At 35.1% G+C, this 23,099-nt stretch overlaps 1 protein-coding gene across 2 annotated transcripts in view; it reads right to left on the bottom strand.

The window, feature by feature from the left end:
- The window catches only part of LOC118206137 (inverted formin-2-like), a 290,618-nt gene that overhangs the window by 35,172 nt on the left and 232,347 nt on the right, over window positions 1–23,099 (bottom strand). For both annotated transcript variants that reach the window (XM_085807614.1, XM_085807615.1), the window contains 2 exons: window positions 6,040–6,160; window positions 5,388–5,552 (listed from right to left, as the gene is read on the bottom strand). In XM_085807614.1, coding sequence (XP_085663740.1) covers window positions 5,388–5,552; window positions 6,040–6,160 — 286 coding nt within the window. The remainder of the gene's footprint in view (window positions 1–5,387; window positions 5,553–6,039; window positions 6,161–23,099) is intronic.

The raw sequence follows: 23,099 nt of genomic DNA, 5'->3' as shown, positions 1-23,099 counted from the left end.
CCGTGCAGTGCAGTGCGTGACGAATATTAAAGGAAAGCTAAGGCGGAAAATTTAAAATACAAGAGCACGTGCATTTAACATTTAATAAATAAATATCTCTTTTTGATTTCGAGAAAGTTCCAGAAAATTCTCGCGCACGATTTAAAATCTTATAAAAAGGAGGAAAACCTCTCAATTCAGTTGTTGTTATTATTTAGTTAGTTGTTGTTTGAAGAGTTTGTTTAGGAAACTGCTCTTGTTGACTGTAGCGAATTCGCGGATTAGCTTTCTTTAGCTGTTTTGAATTAAGTTCTGTTGAACGTTTGAGTAGTTAAAAGATAACTGTTGTGAGATATTGTAATACTGTACGAATATCTGAGAAAATTTAAGTATTTTGTTTTATTTATTTGAGATAATTATAAATTTTGTTCATTTTTCATCGGACTTGTGCAATCATTTCGTAACGAACCCGTACGAATGCAACAATTTTTGGTGTCAGAAGTGGGATTTGAATGACAATAACAAGAGCGATTGAAGAACAACTAAGACAGCCTTTGCCTCGTTTAAAGAGGTAATGGAAGCGGGCCAAGAAGAAATGAAAGCGGGACAGGAATCCGTTAAAGTGGAGATGAAATCTCTTAAAGACGAGATGAAAGCAGGTCAAGAGGAAATTACCTGCGTAACAGAAAACAGATTCAAGGCTATAGAAGGTAGAATAGACTCGGTCGAAAGTAAGGTTGGAGAAATTGAAGAAAGAGTCTCTTCCATCAAAGAACAAATAGAAGGGAGAGTTTCTGCTGTGGAGGAACGAACTGAAGGAAGAGTTTGTGCCTTCCAACATCAAATCGAACAACAAATTGATGATAGGGTTTCTGCAGTAGCCAAAGAAGTGGATAATTTAAAGAAATTCGTAGCGACGCCAGGGAGCAATAGTGATTGTTTTAAATTCTTACCGATGCCTGCTCGTCCATCTCTGAAGCTATCCACATATGATGGGAAGACATCCTGGCAAGTGTATAAGACCCAATTTTCTATAGTTGCGGATGCAAATGGATGGGATTCCCAAGCTAAGGCCTGTCATCTCGCCGCTTCTCTGAGAGCAGACGCAGCAGATATCCTGCAGACGCTTCCCGAAAACCAGAGATTAGACTTTAAAACTCTATCCGGCGCATTGGAGCTGCGCTTTGGGGAGAAGTGTTTAAAAGACTACAGTAGGCATCAATTAAAATCCCGCCAACAGAAGCCCAAGGAAACACTCCAGGAACTCGTCACAGATGTTGAAAGGCTATCTCATCTCGCCTTTTCGGAGTGCCCGACAGAAACAAGGGAAATCCTGTCCCTGCAATACTTCATCGACGGCAGCCGGGATCCTGAAATACAGAAAGCTCTGGGAAAGGTGAATGTGAAGGACATAAAAAAGCACTCTGTTGTACTCCATGAAGTTCGAGGCAGCCCAGCAAGAAAGTCGTAGAGATCGCTACCCAGTCAGAGCTGTGCGAGTCCACGAACCAGTGGATCAACTGATGGCTCGTTTAGATGATTTAGCCAGAGAAGTCAAAGATTTAATAGGAGTGAGAACAAAGTGGCTGCAAGGTGTTGGAAATGTGGTATTGAAGGGCACATACGACGGTATTGCAGAACACCCCAGGGCACGGATAATAAAATGGATGATTTGATAAGACCAGTGAATGCCTTGAGACGGAATAACGGTGAGAAGAAACCAACCCTATAATGCTGGAACTGCGGTGTTGAAGGCCACATACGAAGGAACTGCAGAACATCTCAGAGCACGGAAAATAAGAGAGGCGGGTTAAACAGACAATTAAATGCCATGGGACGGAAAAGGATTGACAAGAAACCAAAGTACTGGAACTGTGGAGCTGAAGGCCACGTACGAAAGAATTACAGAAAACCCTAGGGCACGGAAATTGAGACCATTTCTCAGCAACGACGCAGGAAACAAACTAATGACCATATCGAGATACGAAGGTTGCCAGATAATGAAAAACATTGTTTTAAAGCGCTCAAGATTTCTACAGTGAGTGGCAACAGTAACGGACTGTCCATTAATGGGAATATCGATGGAGTTCCTTGCAATATGATCATTGACACAGGAGCTAATATTACCATCATTCAGAAGGATTTAGCTCAAACAGTTTAAAGATAAACTTATTTGGACGCCATTCTGTGTTACCCTTCAGACTGCGTCTGGTAATAAGATCGACATAGTTGGGAAGTTAAACGTGAGCATCACGTTTGGAAGTGCCGCCTACCATCACACGGCTTATGTGGCGGATATTATAGATCCATGCATACTCGGATTGGACTTTTTTAAAGAAATACAATTTTTCCTTAGACTTCAAAAACAACAAACTGCATTCAGCATCTGATGACATGACTATCCATCCTCAGAAGGGATCCTCACCTGGAAATGCCGACGCCTTGTCCGAAAGACCCAGCTCGGGAAGCTGCCGGAATCATACTAGGGTCGAAAGGAAACGCAAGACTACCAGCTATTCTCCATCCCATATACTCTTCGGTCGAGACCTTCGTCTGCTTTGTGACCGCCTGTTTGGTCGCCCTACGGATGCGTCTTCATCGCCTGAGGAATACATCTAAGATGTCCAGGCCCGGTTTGAAGTGATGCACCGTTCTGCACGAAAGCGAGTCAACTTGGCGACGGAGAAACCAAAGACCAGGTACGATGCGAGAGCTACTGGACATAGATTCAACAAAGGAGACAAGGTGTGGTTGTGGAACCCGATTCCACAAAAAGGAGTCAGGCCTAAATTACAGTCACCTTGGGATGGTGCCCACACAATCCTGAACAAGCTGAATGACGTCGTGGTTCGGATCCGTAAGTCTTCGAACTCTAAACCTAAAGTCGTTCATTACGACAGGTTAGCTCATTACTATGGCCATAGTACGTAGTGTATATAATTGTAAATAGTATTGTAAATAGTATTAGACCATGGTCCTGTTTTGTTTCTAAATGTGTATTCATTTCATAACGAACCCATACGCGCGCAACAGTATGTAAATAAAAATGTGTTTTGTGATCGTACAATTTCCGTCTACAACGTCTGTTTTGGATTACAATTTAATTAGGTATGATATCGCTAGATGCTGCGCTGGATACAAGGTAAGAGGAATCATTTTGCTATCTACTTTTAATTTGTTGTGAAATTTTGAGGCTAGAAAAATGTTTTACAACAAAAGATTGTGAGACCGAAAGAAAAATCATAGCTAATTAAATAATAATAAAAAAAAAACTGTAAAGGCTAAACTGTAGTTTCCTATAAAAACCGAAAATAAATTTTTTCGACAATACAAAAATATTGAATTTCAAGTCAAATGCAAATTGAAAAACTGAATTCCAGCAATCACTCAACATGGAAATTCAAAATGCAAATGCTACTAATAAAGGAGAATCTTTACGATGTAATCGAAGATGTTCCTCCAAGCCCTATTACAGAGCAATAGAGTAAGCGAAATTGGCAGTGTCGTACGATTATAAATTTATTTATCGAAGACAGCCAAATAATTCCCCTACATTGTGCAACAGATCGTCGGGTCAGTCATTTATATTAATTCAGATTCAGGCGAAAGAATAAAGGCCAGTCCGGAACAGTTAAGGAAACACTACGATCGAAAAGATTTTCATATTCTAAATAGTTTTTTTCAGGCTTCTGAGACAGAAGAGACAGCAGTAACAACAGCGGTTTCGGTCCCAGCAGCGCTTCCACTCCCTGAGAAAAAGAAAAGAACCAACGAGATGATAAGGCCGCAGATAACTCAAAGAGTCCCCCAGAAAAGAACATCGCAATAGATCGAAGCTCCAACGAGCAAGAAATTTAAGAAAATAGAATCGTCCAGAAGAAAGGCCCCAGGCAGGAACAAGGATACCCGTGAAGCAAAAAGAATAAGGGACTTGCAAATTAGGAAACTTAACATAGAGTTCAAATTTAGCATACTTGCTATCCCCTTAAGGCTCGCTTGCGACTGATAGCAATACCCTGCAGCTTATTATGACACACATATTCATAGATGTTTTGTGTGGAAGAAAGGATGAATCCTAGAATATAATGAAGAAATAATAATATACGAGCACTGTGTCGACCACCTCTTTACAATACTTTGAATGTTATCTGTATCTCTCAGAAGATAAATTATAAGGTATTTCTCCACTTCCCTAGCGTGCCTTCGTGGTGTAATGGTAGCACGCTGGGCCGGTATTCGAGAGGTCCGTGGTTCGATTCCCGGCGAAAGCGGTTGCATATTTTTCATCTTTTCTGCTTCCAATTAACCTAGTGACTCTACAAAATGAAACATCAATTAAAATATAATAAACTTAATAATACCCAAAATACAAAATATTATACTGTAACTAAACGAACTTTAAATAATTTACAAGTCTCAACAATTACCGATTCTCAACCCACAGTTCGGAATTAAGGATCTATCTCATAGTGTATAATATTTCATCCTGTATTTCACTACTTTCAGTGCTACATAATCTTCCACAGATTTTACATAAATATAATGCACAACATAATAGGTATTTATACTATATGTACTTTTCAATGTAAAAAGGATTAATTATTAATTTTCGTACTGTAAAAATTCCATCTAATTAGTATGAATATACTCATACTCATATACACGTAATTTATAAGTACCTATTTATTAAATAATTAATTTAAGAAAACTAAATTACTATAGAAAAAATACATAAAAATACCATTTACCTATATATATATTAATAATTTATTATTGCAAAAGGGTTTTCATATATCATCTCAAAGAAACATAAATGTAATTAATGTGATGAATTATTGGAATAAATTTGAGTCAGTGTTTTAAGTATAAGTTATTTAGATTTCGATTGTAGAAAAAATACTTTAAAAAGTGTATAGAAATATTATTTTGAACCATAAGAATTCTAAATAGTAAAATTTAAAGTACTGAAAAGGTAGCTATTGTAGGTAAAGTGCAGAATAGCCCACTTATTTGTTTGGCGCTTTTTATAAGAGTAAGAAGAATTGGATTTTTGTCAATTTTCTTTGAAATTTTAAGTGAAAATAGGTCGATGTGTACATGGATAAAGTCAAGGGAGTGAGCAATGCCATTTTTGTGCAATTCTGGGATTTTTTTCAAGTGAAAATAGCTCGATATGTACATGGATACCGAGTATGTGCAATTCTTAAAATCGCGCCAAGCAGTGGGTGATTCTGCATTTTCAGCGCTATTGTTATTGACAGTACATTATATAATATAAAAATACCTCATGCTCAATCTGTCTAGTTGCCTGTATAAAAGCAATTTCAGGTCTCAACAATGTGATAGCTTTTCTGGAAGGTTTTAAACCATTAGCGATAAAATTATAGTAAAAGGTAAAAGCAACTTACGGCTTCTGCCATTTTTATCTTAGAGCAGAAAACGCTGACTATATTCAAGCATTCTTCTAGCTGAAATTTCTTTTCATCTTCACAGAAGCGCTTGGCTAGTTGATCAGAGAGATGTTCAATTTCCTCCAATTTCTTTTTGAGAACTAAAATCTGCTTGGAGCCGTTCTGTGAAAAGTATAAAATCTTTTCAAGCAATATAAAATTAGCAATGGTTAATCTGCTAATAATTTTTAAATTAAATTTTCAATCGTTTATAAATGATTTTACATTCTAATAATTGTAAGTATTAGAAGAAACGTCTGGATTATTCTTGGGGTTTTAGATTCTTCTGGAAAAGGTCGTACTACAATTTAAAAATAAAGAGGAAAATGAGTTTTATAAGTGCATGAAGAAATAAATAAGAACGCAGTTTAATATTCATGTTAGAGACCTACTGATACTATAAAAACTGAAACGAGAATGGGAAAGTATCCTGAAGCATTTAAAACTGCTACCTAACTAGCAGCTTATTTATTCATTAAGGGCATTCTTATTCTCGAAAACATTATTTGTTTTTATTGAAAGCAGGTATGGTATAGAAGAGATATTCAATATCGCCATGCTTTGAAATAATATGACTTCAAAGTAATTTCAACGACATATTTTCGTTTACCTGAACAAATGTACCAAAACGCAATTTGAGTTGTCCTCCCTCTTGCTGTATTCTATTGTCTAGTCTTCTCAAGGTGGCATCTAGTTGGCAAACTTCTCCGGAGAGATTATCCAGGCTTAACCTTTAAACAGTGAATTATTATCAGAAAAAGTTTCAAATGAATTTTAAGATAACATGTATTTAAAATTAATAAAGGTAAAAAAATGGTGTTATTCTTCTAGATTAAATCTTAGGAAAATTTTGATACGGCTATGATAAAGATCTTTCATCATTCATGGGGAAAAGGGTGCTTGTTATTAAAGATTATTTACTTTAGAAATAATGTACTTACTATAGTTTCATCAAAATCGATCTTTATGTTTCATGAAAATGCATTTACAAAGGGTAGTACGGTTTGGGAAGATTCCGTATTTTGAGGGTACCGAGTCCGATTTGAGTCGTTCCCAAAATTCCAGATCCGTGTCCTAACTAATAAAATGAAATTTAATAGTAACTTTTGACGGTAGGAAACGATGTTAACTTTTTGGTACCAAAGTGCTACTGTGTAAACATTTATATTTATACATTTCTGTTTCAATGTAAAAGTAAAATGCATTTTAAATTTAAATACACATTAATCATGGCTTGAGGAAACTACTGTATTGGTAAAGAAGTATATTATATTCAATTAAAACAGAAAATTTTGTTATGTAATTTCCAAAGTATATTTTTTATGAACTAATAAACCATAAATGGAATAAATTACGCTTTAATTTTACTCAAAAGTCAACACGAAAACGAGATTAGATTATTAGGTTATTAGAATACAGTAAAGATCACAAGAGCTATCAACTTCAGGGAAGAAATGCCTTCGTGGAGGACTTTCTAGGAGAAAATTCACATTAGAATATTATTAAGGTATATAGATGCAGGAACGTGAAAACTGGATAATGCCTTTCCCCGGGATTTGAATATCGGAGCTCTCGAATGCCAGACAGACGTGCTATCCATTTACACCACGAATGCACGCGGAAAGGAGGTAGAAAACGCCTTACAACTCAGAGAAAACTACAAATTCAACCATGCAGCCAGCCCGTTTGCCTCGGACTGAACTCAGGTCGAACTCCAAGTTTTCACTTGCATCAACGCATTTACCTAGGTATCAAACAATCTTTCCACTTCATTTAATAGTTCTTGACCTGAATTACCAGGGATTTCTTTTAACTTTCACCAATAAGAAAATAATTTTAAAGAAGGGAAGAACCGTTGTGATGCCATTCTTTGATACTTGATAATTAAATCTACACATACCCTATTACACTTCGACGAAAATGCTGAAAAAGTAGAGAGATAAACACAGATGATAATAATACCGGAAATATGCGAAACCTCGTTGTTAGACAAACGACAAATTTGCATTAAGATGCATACTATAAATGTTTGAAATTTTTTTTAATCTATTGCATTGCTAGTGCAAATATTTATAAAAAATTTCAGTTAGACATGTTATAAATCATGTTAATTATATGTTAAATAATTTACGTCCATTTGAGATAATAAAAATAGAGGCATAAATTGTATGCTTTAAATCGCTGACTTATTTAACAGTGTATTGTAAATTAGATGTTAATTATTTTACATTAAGGTATCGACTACATTCTAATCTTCAATTTTGATGACAATTTTCAAAACATTTTTATTATTGTATTTTAAAGCTTATATTCTAAGCTTAACTTAACACTTTAACTTAAAATATTACTATAGTAATTTTATGACACTTTCCACAAATATTATACAAAATAATATGAATCAAATGGACTAAAACTTGAAGTTTGTGTACATATCTAATTTTTTTTCAGACTATTTTGTAAATAAAAAGAGGGAAATTTCTCGAAAAATAGCTAGTGCCTGTACTCAAAGAGGTATATTTAATAAACATTTTACTTAGTCACTTAAATTTTAGTTCATTTAATTCCTTATACCTTAATAAATATAAGTGAAAAACATAAAAGTAAAATATTGATAACTATTTTTGTGGGAACATATCTAGTAATCCTTAAATTTAACACATTTTTGACCCAAAATGTACGAAAAAGCTAAAACTTATGATTTGATGACATGTTTTTATCATTTTTGCTACCTAACAACAATAATAGATTTATTTGTACAATTTTCCAAAATTTAGGTGTGGAACGTAGTCAGTTACCTTATTTAGAGATTTTGCTAAAAGAAAATTAAAAGTATTAATTAATTAGGACTAAGTGTGTTACTTTTAAATAACTTAGTTAAATAAGCTATGTACAGTGTCAGTTGAGAAGATACATTGAAAATCTTACACCATGTTAAGTGGCAATACTTCTGAAAACTATCAGTTTTTCAGGCCGTGTGAATGATAAATGCTCTATCAGCGTAATATAAAATAATGCAATCCATAAAAAGGAGTTCAGATTCCGTACCTGTTTTTTTTTCGTATATTTCGTCTCTTTTTTTTTTTAATAATTTAAGTCTTTAAAACAGAGAGGGGGGAATTTTCGGTGTATACGATTCCTCAGGTGACGGCTCAAATGAAGAATATAGCAGAGCTTAAACTGTGCCTCCGTTTTTAAGACAAATTGCAATTCTAGCTGAAGCACGTAGGAAGCTTAAATAAGAGTGGTTTCGACCGACATATTTCGCTTATGAAACTGAATCACAGTTTCAGCAGAAAATTCTTTTGATCTCGTAAAATATTGTTTTAGTAATAATTTAATCTTAAAAATCGATTCTAGCTTGTAAATGTATGCTTGTCCTTCTCTGGGAAACAAGCCTTTGGACGATGGTTGGAACTTTTAAAGAGAGAACCTTACCCAGATGCTAAAATCTTATTTTGCGGGAAGTGCAATAAATTTATGACAGTTAAGAATGGGTGAAAGTTTCGGTCTTTAAATTCGATGTCGCCATCTTTAATTAAGTCTTTTAATTCGATGTCGCGATTTTAGTTACTCACAATTTACAATAAAACATGAAGGAAGAAGTATTGTTTATGTTTCTAAATGCGCTCCAAATTGCAACGGCCTAACATATACTAAGATGAACGGCTTAAGGGGGCTCATACACCTTAAACCCTTTATGATCTTCGAATATGTGACTGTTGCAAAAACTGGGATATTTTACTTATTTTAAAAGCAATTACTTCCAACTTTTTTACAGCTCACTACATAATATAGCTGCTTTAGAAACTAGTAATCAGAAAGTGTGTGTTGCCACAAATATTTTTGTAATTTAATCCGCTTTGTGACAAAAGCTTTCGTCATGTTTCCAACTTGCGCGCACGATATTTTAAAAATGGCTAATGGTACATATTTGAAATTCGATGGAATTCTTTATATGGGCACTATTTTCTAACTGAACCAAAAATTTTATGAATATTTTAGTATTAAAAAAATTTATGCGCGAAAACATTACAGATTTTATTAATAAAACACATTTTGTAAACTCAACTCCAAATAAAATAAAAATTTAACATGAAATCCACAGAATTTTAGGTTCACAATAGTTTCCAAATGTTATGAAAGCTATATATTAAATATGGAATTAAATTATGCAATAGAATGTTTTAAAATGTGCGCGCAAGGTGGAAACTTGACGAAAACGTTTGTCGCAAAGCGGATTAAATTATAAAAATATTTGTGGCAACAGAAACTTTCTGATTACTATTTCAGAAAGCAGCTATATTATGTAGTCAGCTGTAAAATGTTGGAAGTAATTGCTTTTAAAATAAATAAGTTATCCCAATTCTTGTAACGTCACATATTCGAAGATCTTATGGGTTTTAAGGTGTATGAGTCCCCTTAACTAAATCCAATTCTAGTTCCTGCCGAAAAGAACACCAGCGGACTTTTCAAAACGGTGCAATAAAATATGGGGGATGAAATGGTCTCTTGTACAGAACCTTACATTTCTTCTCAGCGTATAGATCAACCTCGGATTCGGGGGAGGAGGGATATTTTTCCCCTGTCACATTCTGCTTGAACTATATTATTCTGATAAGAATTATACTGGCAGAGGATCGTTATCAGAAAGTGCTGAACTCCTTCCCTTGTTTACAAACATACACTTCTCCATTAATATTTTACTGCATGCGTTCGAACTCTTTACAGCATTTAAGTCTTCATTAGGGACATTCACCATTAAGTCTCATTAGGGACGCTATGACCTTTTAAAATTTTTTCATTGGTGTGCTGGAGAAAATAAGATGATCTGTGTTACTTTTATACATTGAAATATCACATTATGCTGCATATTTAGAATTTCAATTTAGTCGGACTCCGGCTCCGCTATTTCTTAGTTTCTAACAGAAACAGTAATTCCAGCCCGAGCCGTAAATAAGATGGGGTATTTTTTGTTATGCAAATTGTATTTCTGTCGTTGTACTGAGGAGCGGCGCAGACGCAAATTTGTTAGGGTTTTTATGCGTGCTTTGGAGCTTCAAAAGTGGGCTGGGAATTACTGGATTTCCGACGAGACAGAGGTTCTTCGAGAAGTGCTTCTTGAAGCCAAAGGTTTCTCCGTCTTCTCTCGCCGTTTCTCAACCAATGTGATGTTTGAACCACCAATAAAGAGATTCGGTCAAGTTTTATGAGCCCGAAGTTTCTTAATTTCAGTTGAGGTAATCGAAGTCACAATACAGTCCACTATTATTGAACAACGGAACATACATGGTTTTTGGTCCGGCGAGCCGGAGGTGCAGTAAAATTGGTGGTCAATGTATTTCTATATCTTTCTTATTAGATAATAGAATTTACTACGCTTAAGATAAAAAGCATGTAGCTAAAGCTAAGTAAACTAAAAGAGAAAATTACAGAGAACTTACGATTCTACTGATTTCGCTCAGTTAGAACTTTTTAAATCCAGATTAAGAAATGTAATGACTGAAATTTCGGATATTTTTAGTAACATTTTTGTAGTCTGTGAAGAGAAAGATATTGGCGTGCTTAGAGAAGAGCAATAGGACATTCAAGATACTCTTGATGAGTTATTTTTAACACAAACCAGAGTTAATGTTAAGAATGTTAAAGATATCAGTGTGTGAAAGCTAAATCTTGTAAAATAGCGAGTATTCGTTTCCTAAGCTAACTCTTCCTTTGTTTGGTGGCAGTGTTGAAGAATGGCTATCATTTCCTGATTTATTTAAAACGGCGATAGTGGATAATGACAGGTTATTGGGTGCGCAAAAGCTATAATATATAAAGGGAGATGCTTTAAGGATTGTTCAAACTTTAACTATTTTTGATGAAAATTTTGAAATTGCATGGAATTTACTGTGTCAAAGATTTTCACTTAAGAGAGAACTACTTTCATCGTTATTAAAGAAAATCTTGTATTTATCAAATTTACAAACTGAAAATCCTAGTCCGTTATTAGCGTTGGTCTATACCAACCATAAGACCATAAGAGACCATACCATAAGACCATAAGACCATAACCTACACCATAAGAGAGTGTATATGTTCATTTGAAAATTTGGGGTTCAAAGTGGAACAATTCGCGGATACTATTTTAATGATAATAGTACAATTTAAATTAGATTCTTCGACAAGAGGCTGGTGGGAAAGAACGTTAAAGCGTGAATAAATACCAACCCTTAATGACCTGTTTGAATTCTTGAAATCTCATGCCAGAACTCTGCAAGCAGGTAAGTTGCAAAGTGTTACAAAACAAAATGCGAGAGACAAATTAACCTCATTGGCTTCAGAGATTCGCGCGCTGTCTACGTATTATAAAGCCGGTCATTCAGAATTAATATGTAATAAGTTTTTAAATCTGAATATTCAGGAGCGTGTTAAAGGAGTGTCGAACAGTTCGAAAGAATTATCGGTGACGGCTATGCCCTTTTTCTTCGAGCCGGAATTTCGTTCTCAATCGGCTAAGTCAGGGGAGAATTTCACAAGTTCTAGTCCAGTAATTAAATCTTGTGTATCAAACTTTAATTTTCAGGGTGAAGTTTTATTATGCAGAGATATGGTGAAAATAAATTTCGTCCCGCATTTTCCAATGAAACTGTCATTTACAACACCAGTATTTATCATCAATTAGAATTATTGGAACCTTGCCGCATTTTACATTAGATAAGAAGTACATTGAGGAATATAATGATTTAACGTTAGCGGATCCAACATTCTACAAAAGTGGGCCTGTTGATATACTTTTAGTCGTAGATATCGCTTTACCTCTTTTGAAGGGGGAAACGATTAAATGCGAAGAAGGTAAATCAGTAATCTCTCGTTCTGAGCTAGGATGGATTATTTCGGATAGTGAAAATAATTCAATAGAGGTTAATCCCAATACCTATATGAACAATATACAAGTAGAAACTGAGCAGTTGCTGTCTAAATTTTGGAAATTGAATGCTGTACCTACATTAGACATGCCTACCAAATCGGAAACAGCATGTGAGGATTACTTCAAATCTATATTTAAGAGGGATGAAAGTGGTGTATATATTGTGAAATTACCATTTCATTCTACGCCTTCTCACGTGGAAGATTCGAGACAGTTATAGTCCGACCGTCTCAAACGCAAACTTGGCTGGCATTCTGCCAAAACACATAGACTCGTCCAGAAGGGGCGTTGCTACTTGCTGCAACGTGAAAGTCGTCTCTTCTCCGGAGAAGATAGATATGCTAGAGGGAAAGTCTCCATCCTTCCACCCTATTTTAAAAATAATTCGTTCCGAATGGCGTATGCGTGTTTGTGCTCAGGTCGCGGATGAGGCGGTCGGACTATAGCTATGCAGAGATTCAAGTCTTTAGAAAATTCACTTCTAAAAAGCCCTCAGATATATGAACAATATAAGGATTTCATGAGGGAATACCTTGAGCTGAGACATATGGAAGGAGTGCCTGAAGGAGAGATTTTTGTTGATTCTACGTATTACAGGCCTCATTATGCCGTGTTGAAGGAATCAAGTACTACTACTAAGCTGAGAGTCATTTTCGATGCTTCAGCTAAAATAACGTCGGGATTTTTAATTAAATGACCTTTTGATGGTTGGGCCAAGAGTTCAGCAAGAGCTGTTTCCGATTCTTCTACAGTTCAGAACTTACAAAATTGCGGTATGTACCGATGTAGAGATGATGTTTAGACGAATTCGTGTCCACCCAGAAGATACAAATTGGCAACGAATAGTATGGAGGGATAGACCTTGTTACGTCCCTCTGAAGCCAGATGGCGCTGCGATCGTTACTTTGCAAAAAGAATGCTAATTAGTTGGGAAGTTGGCTTCAATGGCGAAGCAGAGAGAGTCGTGTGGAAGCCTGAGTGTCTTTCACAAATTAGTAAAATAAAGAGATATTACAGAGTAGTTTGTTAATTAGTTTAATTAAGAGTTACAGTCCATTTAGAATTTAGCAGAACCATTTTGAGTGGTCCGTCGAGCCGCAGCGATATCGGCTAAGTAAATAATCTAGTGTAAAACAGTGAGTTTGCCATTTTGTTTCTATGGAATTTGTGTTTGTGGATTATAGCCAGTTTCTGAAAGAAAGGGTTTAGTAAAAAACCCTTGAAACTCTATTCATTATTAACTGTTGCATATAGTAAATTCTGAATTAAGTTTGTGTGATAATTTGTTATTAGTGATAAGTGTAGCGAAAATGGCTACGAAATTGAGAGATGTTCTCACTAAAAAGAGAACTCAGAAAACTATCTTATCGAAGTTTCAAAAGAAACTTTGTGAGCCAATTTAAGTGTTAGTGATTTAGAATTGTTAAAAACTAAATTTAACAACCTGCAAAATGAATTCGATAATATTTTTGATTCTATTATCAATTTAAGTGATGAAGAAAATATCGAAAAAATCTTCAGTGAGCAAGATGAAATCAATAGTAGTATTATTGATACAGAATTTGAAATAAATAATAGATTGTCAAAAGCTGTTAAAGAAAATAAAGTAGAAAATGCAGTAATTTCGGAAAATTCTTTTGTGCGTTTACCTAAGATTGCATTACCAATATTTTCAGGAGAAATGCATTCTTGGCTTTCCTTTAAGGATATTTTTAAAGCGAGTATTGATCAAAACTCAAATTTATCAGATGCTGTAAAATTACAGTATTTGAAATCAGCACTTAAAGGAGATGCTTTTAGAATTATCCAAACGATAGCTATAAAGGATAATAATTATAAGTTAGCGTGGTCTCTCTTTGAAGAAAGATACTAAAACCCTAGAGAACAAGTGTATGCTCATCTTAAAAGATTTATGAGTATTCCCGTTATTCAAAACGAGTCAGCTTCTGCGATTCTAAATTTAATTGATGTTACAAGTGAAGTTGTAAGATCGTTAGAATGTTTAGAACAAAAGTTAGATGGGGTTTTATCCGCTATACTTGCCTTTATTCTTAGCCAGAAACTTGATCAGAATACTAAGTTATGGTGGGAAAGGAATTTAAAGAAAGAAAAAATACCGAACATCACAGAGTTATTAGAATTTCTAAAGGCTCACGCGAGGACATTAAACGCTTCTAGCATACCAGTAATGTCTAAACGAAATCAGCCAAAGGTTTCTTCAATGGTTTCATGTGTGACTGAGAAACGTGAAATTTATTTGTAAACTGTGTAATGTGGAACATAAATTATTTAAATGTCCTAAATTTCAAATATTCAGCTTAAAGGATAGAGTCGAGTATGTAAAAAAGCACAACTTACGTTTCTGCCGTTTTGGAAATTATGGAGTGAGAAATTGCCCTTGTAGGCTATGCAGAAAAAAGCACAATTCGTTATGTGAGAGAGACAAAGTTTCGATTTCCCAAAATAGAGACAGTTGCGAAATCGCGTCTCTGTCGGATAAAAAGTCAGACGCCAGTTCGTCTACGGAAGTAGCGAAACTGAACGCTCACGCAGAGCCATTTATAAATAACGATAAGGAGTGTTTTATGACAGCTAATGTAAATAAAAATTTTAATGCAGTTAATAAAGTCCTACTATCGACAGCGATTGTTTATATTTAGGGAAATGAAGGAGAAATATTTTCAGATAGAACTTTGCTTGAGAGTGGAAGCATGATTCATCTTTGTTCATTGGTGTGGTGTTGGTGGTGCATTTAATTATGGCAAAGCACACTATGGCTATCTGCCTAAGGGGAGGGATGCCTTCGTGGAGGACTTTCTAAGGGAAACTGGCTCGTATACACGTTACACATGGGAAAAACCACGAAAACGCCCATGCAGCCAGCCCGTTCGCGGGATTCGAACTTCGGACCGAACTACCAGTGTTCAGCGACTTTACCGCTCGGCCGCTGGTGGGCCCTTTGTTCATCGGAATTAGCTGAAGAGCTTCATTTGCAAAGAGAAAATGTAAACGTATCAGTAGGATGTTTATCTGGGATTTCAACAACGGTGAAATCAAAAATAAAACGGTTATTTTAAATAGAGAAAACACATACAGTCGTAAACTAGATTTTTTTCGTAATTCCAAAAATTACTCATTTAATGCCTCTAGACAAATTGATGTTTGTAATATTACGATTCCACAAGGTTTGTAATATTACGATTCCACACGTTAGCTGATCCAGACTTTCCCAAACCGAGTAAAATTCAGTTACTTCTAGGATCTGAAATATTATTCGATTTGATAAGATCCGGGCAAATATATGTACCAAATACAAATTTAGTGTTACAGAACTCAGCATTTGGGTATTTAGTGAGCGGGAGCCTTGAAGATTTACCACATGAGAAACAATTAATGCATTGTGGGTTAATTTATGACAATGTCGAAGCACAGTTGAAGAAGTTTTTTGATTTGGAATCAAATGGTATTATAGATGATCCCAATTCTTACGATGAAGATAAAGCATTAGAGATATTCAACAAAACTGCTAGTTTCAAAGATGGTCGGTATATTGTTAGCCTGCCTTGGAAGAAAAGTTGGGAACATCTAGGCGACAATTTTGGTGTCGCAGGAAAAAGAACAAAGATCCTGATGAGGAAAATGCAGCATGATAATGCATTATACTTAAAATATAGAGAAACTTTAGAAGAGTACCTAAATCAAGGGATAATAGAAAGAGTATTCGATTCTACGAAACCAGTAAACAAGCCAGATTTTTATATGCGGCATCAGGCAGTTTATAGAGAAAAAAAACATTACGACAAAAATGCGTATTGTATTTGATGCAAGCTCACATGAAATAGGTAGTCTGTCCCTGAATGATTGTTTGTGGCCAGGTATCAATCTGAATCAAAAAATATTTCACTTGGGGATATATTTTAGACTTAATAGAGTTGCAATCTTAGGAGATATCGAAAAGGCATTTTTACAGATTGTGATAGCTGAGAAAGATCGAGATGCAGTTAGATTTTTATTTGTTAAGAATATTGATACACCTTTGCATAATACGGAGGATCAGCTAGAGGTGTATAGATTTACGCGTGTGCTCTTTGGTGTTAATTCCAGTCCCTTTTTGTTAGCGGCAACTATAAAGCTGCATATTCAAAAGTATAGGCATGTGTATCCCGATACCTATCAAATACATGTATGTATGTTGATGATCTTGTTGAAGAATCAGATGATGTATCAGAAGCCTTAAAAATTTCAAGGAAAGCAAAGGAAATTATGAGTGGAGCTGGGATGAATCTACGCAAATGGGTGACAAATGATAATCAATTAGCTAAAAAATGGGAAGAAGAAAATTTTGACATTCATCCTCTAAGCTCAAATGAAAAGATGCTCAAAGTATTAGGAATTCAATGGAACATTCAGGAAGATAGTTTGAGTATAGATACTTCTTGTTTGACTGAAATTTTGAGAAGAAAGAAAAGTACCAAACGCTTCATCCTCTAAACAGCTGGAAAAATATATGATCCCTTTTGACTCATCACACCATTCACTGTTAAAATAAAACTTTTACCACAAAAGCTATGATTACGTAAATTACCATGGGATGAAGAGCTTCCTTCTGATTTGAACAACGAGTGGTCTCAGTGGTGCAGCGAGCTTTCAGAACTAAGTAACATTAGTGTTCCAAGATTTGTTTTGGATTCAAGTGATGAAAATATAGAGATCCATGTTTTTTCTGACGCAAGCCAAAGTCGTATGGTGCAGCCGTTTACGTTAAAGTACAGAATCGAGAAAAAATTTCTGTGAATTTGCTGGCTTCCAAGAGCAGAGTTTCACCTGTCAAAAAAGTTTCCTTGCCTCGACTGGAATTGCTGGGTGCACTGATTGCTGCAAGATTGGTAACGGAAGTTAAAAAAGTTCTAGATCGTAAAGGTTCACCTAATAGATCTTTTTGGAGTGATTCTAAAGTCAAAATGTATTGGATCAAAGGATCAAGTAGAAGATGGAAGTCTATCGTTCAAAATCGCGTTGAGGAGATTCAGAAGTTGACAAATCCAGATTCATGGTTTTATTGTTCAACCAAAGACAATCCAGCCGATCTTCTAACGCGTGGAGTTAGTGCCTCTTCTATAGTGAACAACTCTAAGTGGTGGACTTGTGCAGAATTTTTGACAGAGCCAAATTTTCCTTACAAGTGCTTACAACCAATAGTTCCAGAGGTTGAGAACCTAACACCAAGTGAAAGGGAATCCTTTGTGCAAGAAAGCAAAAGTTCTAGTGACATTAATGACATTTCTGAGAGAACTATGTTGATTGACACGAACTCTAACGTTTTAGACGAACTCTTGAATATTAGTAACAATTATTATAAAATTATTAATGTTCTTTCTCATATTTTTAGGTTTAGTTGTAATTGCAGGAAAGGTGGATCGAGAAAGGTAGGCCCTCTTCAACTAGAGGAGGTAAGAATAGTTGAGGAAACGCTCATTAAACATGAGCAAAGGGTTATATTTTGTAAACAAGACATAACAGGTAACTTAAAAAATTTACATCCCTTTGATCGTAAAGGAAAAATTCGTGTTGGTTGACCGTCTTGAAAAAGCTTCTTTACCATTTTCTCAGAAATATCCTGCAATCCTACCAAAAACTTCTAAGCTAAGTAAGATTTTAAGCTAAGTATTTTTCTAGGGTGCACCGAAGATTATTGCATGTTGGCCCTCAAGGATTATTGAATGCAGTAAGTTTAAAATTTTGGCCACTAGGTGGTAGAGATTTGGTGCGAAAAACAGTACATCTTTGTGTTACATGCTTTAAATGCAAACCGATTTTGTCTTCACAGATTATGGGTAACTTACCATACAAGAGAGTTTATAAATCCAACCCCCCTCCCCATTTAGTGTTCAGGTTTGGATCTATGCGGTCCCTTTTATGTAACTTACAAGCATCAGAGATAGGGCGTGCTAAATAAAATTAAATTTGTGTATGTATATGTTTTGTGATACGAGCTATTCATCTTGAGCCTTTGTCAGATTTAACTTCTAGTGCTTTAATTGCCACTCTTAAGCGTTTCATGGCCAGACGTGGCAAATGCATGAAAATACTCACTGATCTGATCTTACTGCAGGAGCCCTATTGGGTTAATGGAAAATTGGCATTTATTGAGAACGGTTGGAGAGTTGCAGCTGAAGTTGGAGGGCGAACTGCAATTCTTGTTTTAAAAGAGGAAATACATTTTATAGTGAATTATGAAATGGATGAAGTAACAGCTATTACTGTATTAATAGGAGACCAAGAATTGAGTTTCATATAAGCATACTCTTTTCCTGCAGAGGACATTGCTGTGAATCTTCATCAATTGGAAGAGGTTTTATCTATATATAAGAGGTTTTTAATTATGGGGGATGTTAATTCAAAGCATTTTAGTTGGGGGGCCAAATTGATCGATGCAAGAGGAACGTTGGTGTTTGATTTTATTGTATCTAATAATTTAATTTTGTTTAATGACTTTCATTGTATTGAAACCTTTAATTCTCCTGTAGGACAAGGTTGGACAGATTTAGCTATAGGATCCAGCAGTCTGGATAGTAACAAATGAAAATTTGAAATCAATATTGATGATTCACTGAGCGATCATCGCTTTATTGTCTTCGAAATGACAGATTCTTGTCTTCAATATGGAAGAGGGGTCTTGGTATCGAGAAATATTCTAAGAGTAAACAGGCTGTGTAAGAAAAGTAAAGTCGATATGATAAGGCTTGGTGAGAGAATTAGTGTTGTAAATGACAGTGAACAATTGATTGGTGTAGTAAACGATTTTGAAATGTTGCTTCAAGCGAAAATAGATTGCGATCTGCTGATACAGAGGAAGACTCCAAATGTAATCTCATGGTGGACGCCCCAATTGGAAAAGTTTAAAAGACGTATCCGTGCATATAGAAGAAGCTCGCAGCTGATTGGATTAGATGATAATGCTAGAATTTTACGTAAGATAAAGTACAAAAGAGAATTGGCTATTTATAAACGTTTGATTAGGAAGACCAAGAGAGTATGTAAAGAGAATTATTTTTTAAGAAGCGTTGTTTATTATGACAGTTTTTATAAGACGGCATTTGGAAACCGAAATTTAAAGCTAAATGTGAAGAGACCTGATGGTATGGGCGATGAGTAAGATATTAATACTGTGTATGTTAAAGAGGTGCTTGATTTGGGTGAACCAGAAGATATACATATTTTAGAAGATGATGTTTTGAAATGTAGTGAAAATGACTTACCATTCACATATGATGAAGCTAAGAGTATAATATTGGGTTTGAGGAATATGGCTGCTGCTGGCCCGGATCGCATACATTCTGTGTTGATTAAAAGATTATTTTTCTATTACCCATATATTTTGTTGGCATGACTTTAGTTTACTCTTTTTCCAGATTCATGGAAAATTGGTTGAATTATTTTGTTCCCTAAGCCTAATGGAAAGCAAAGACCCATTACACTTTTGAATATTTTGGGTAAGGTGCTAGACAAATTGGTAACTAATAGAATTTTACGCTTTATGGTTAATAAATGTCCACTTAGTGAGTTTCAATATGGATTTACCTTTGGAAGAAGTATGGAGGATGGGTTGTTGGATATGTCAGACGTCTTAGGGGTGAACAACACGTAGCTTTGATTTCTCTAGACATTTCGGCTGCATTTAATTCTGTTGATTGGTCTTCCTTGTTGCATGGTTTAATTGATTTAAAAATACCTATATCCTGTTTTATTTATTTAAAAGTTATTTTAGTAATAGGAAAACTGTTTTTAATTATTTTAAGGATAAGAGTAAAGACTTAGTAATTAATATTTATAAAGGATGCCCTCAGGGCTCCTGCAGTGCTCCCCTGCTCTGGAACATTATTGTGGATAATTCGCTGAAGCAGAAGTTTCCTCAAAATGTGGAATTAATTGCATACGCTGATGATATTATGATTCTTGTGAAACACGATTCTCTTGAAAAACTGAACAAATTATTTGATGAAACTGCTGTAATACTAAGTGATTTGCAAAAGAAAGAAAAGTTAAAATTTAATATTGAAAAAACATGTGCATTGTTTTTTCCCAGAGGAGGTAAAAAGACTAGACCACCAAATTTGAAATATCAAGGCAAAATAATCAAATTTTTAAATAATATGAAATATCTTGGCGTTATGATTGATAACAAATTAAATTTTATAGAAAATTTTAAGTTGGTACAAAGACGAACTGATCTGATTTTATTAAATTATAGAAGAACTCTTTTAGCTGAGATTTTAGCCTTGAAATCCTCCATTCTGAAGAAGGTTTACTTAAATGTAGTGCTTCCAATCATCATGTATGGAATTGGAGCCTGGGGATGCAGGGCAGGGGAACTGGTTAGATTACGGATGAAGTTGGACAGTATTCAGAGAGCTTGGGGTTTAGCTTTAACCCGATGTTTTAGAACGTTGCCTACCGAGGCCGTCTTTGTGTTGGCTGGGCTGCCTCCTCTCTCAATTTTATACGAATTTTATTACGAGAAATTTTTATTTAGAACTGGACGAATGGAATTGAAAATGTATGAAAATTATTTAATTACAAAGAATGTTTTTGAAAAATTTAATATTCAGTTAATACATCCTTCCAATAGAATTGGTTTTGTTTTTGATAAATGTAATACAACTGTTGATGTGTTTGATATTTATACAGATGGTTCTGGGGTCGGGGGGAGCGTAGGAGCTGCCTTTGTTGTTTTTTACTATGGAACTGAGGTGGATTATAGAATGTTTAAGTTGAACATATATAATTCAGTTTTCCAGGCAGAAAGTGAAGCGTTCAAACAACCCTTATTATGGATTAAAATACCTTGTTTATACCCACGTCTGTAAATATTTACACTAACTGCCTGTCACTTCTCCATGCGCTCTCCCGCCCAGACAATTTCAATCCATTAATTGTCGAAATTAAGAGTCATTTGGAAACTTTGAGTTCATATTTAAATATTAAGGTGCATGGGTTAAAGCAAATATAGGCTTTATTGGTAATGAGAGGGCCGACAGCCTGGCGAAGCAGGCGGTCTCAAATGTCAGTGCAATGGATATTGAAGTAACAGGTTCGAAGAGAATTGCAGTTCGAAGAATGAAAACATTTTACGTTAACAAATGGAAAATGCAGTGGTTCTCTTCACCTAAAAACAAAGGATTTATGGAACTAATTAAAATCACAAATAAAATGAAATGTATGAACAATATTGATGTTAATCAGGTTTTACCTGGACATGGTAGGTTTCCGTTCTATTTCAACCGATTTCATCTGCAGGAAAATAAATTATGTAATAGTGATGCTAGGCATTTCGTGGTTGATTGTAGTTTAACAGCCCCTATTAGACAGATTTTTAACATTACTGATTTTAATGTAAGTGTCATTAATTTTAAAGTTTTTAAATCATATTCTATTGCTCTAATGAAGTTTATCAATGAAAATAGGGCGCTAGTAGGAATCGTCTGTTAAAAGTGAGTTTTGTATTTATATGGGTTTTAGATATTTGTGGTGTTGTATGTTGTGAATTTGCGTTTATGGATTTTTTTGTTTGTTTGTTAGTCTGTAATTTTGTGTTAGATGTGCTCATTTAGTTTTATTATTGTGTTAGATGTGCTTATTTAGTTTATTAGTTTATTTAGTAGTATTTTTGTTTGTTGTTCGGGGGTGGCTGGGTTACTGGCTGCCCTCGTTTGTGGAGATACGGGGCCCCTTCTTTTGAGCTATGGGGACAGTCGTGTCCAAGTGGGCTGAAGAGAGCCTCCAATTCTTACAATTCTTACTAAATTCGAGACTTCTTACACCTTTTTCCAATGATTCTGATTGTTATGACGTTTTGACTCCAAGTCATTTCTTAATAGGCAGATCAATACAGACGATTCCGGAGCCAATGATAATAGACGTAAACAAAAATAGGTTAAGCCGGTGGCAGAGAACAACGAAAGTAGTTCAGATTATTTGGAAGAAATGGTCAAATGACTATTTAGGAACTCTGCAGCAGCGAAACAAGTGGATGATAGAGAAGGACAATATTTCTGTTGGTACTATGGTACTCGTCAAGGAGGATTATCTGCCAGATTACTAATGGATATTAAGTCTGTTTATTAAAGTCTATCATGATCTGACAATAAAGTAAGAACGGTTAAAATCAAAACAAAATCAGGAGAATTAAAAACAGCAATAACAAAGATCGCCGTTCTTCCGATAGAAAACTGAACTGATATTTTTGCATATGTATTGTATTTTGTTCTAGTATTGTAATAGTTGTAGTTATAGTAGTAATATTATGTTGTTTATAAAAATATTAATTTTGTTTTAAGAATGTTTGTACAATTTCTTGAAATTTTGTTATTTCAATCCGGGGGAGTGTTACGTTCCTCTGAAGCCAGATGGCTCTGCCATCATTACTGTTTGCAAAAAGAATGTTAATTAGTTGGGAAGTTGGCTTCAATGGCGAAGCAGAGAGAGTCGTGGGGAAGCCTGAGTGTCTTTCACAAATTAGTAAAATAAAGAGATATTACAGAGTAGTTTGTTAATTAGTTTAATTAAGAGTGACAGTCCATTTAGAATTTAGCTGAACTAGACCTAGTGAGCCCTTGAGTACATTCAGATTAGTAACAGTTACGTATGGAACTGCTTGTGTACCATGTTTGTCTACTAAAGTAATGAAATAACTTGCATTAGATGAAGAGGCCAGATTCCGTTTGGCATCAAAAATTGCCCTTCGCGACTTTTATGTAGAC

The sequence above is a fragment of the Stegodyphus dumicola genome, chromosome X1 (genome assembly GCF_044657685.1).
Source record: "Stegodyphus dumicola isolate Sdum_Otavi_A_Nest chromosome X1, ASM4465768v1".
NCBI lineage: Eukaryota > Metazoa > Arthropoda > Arachnida > Araneae > Eresidae > Stegodyphus > Stegodyphus dumicola.
The sequence above is the reverse complement of the archived record's forward strand: the minus strand, read 5'-3'. Positions and strand labels throughout refer to the sequence as shown.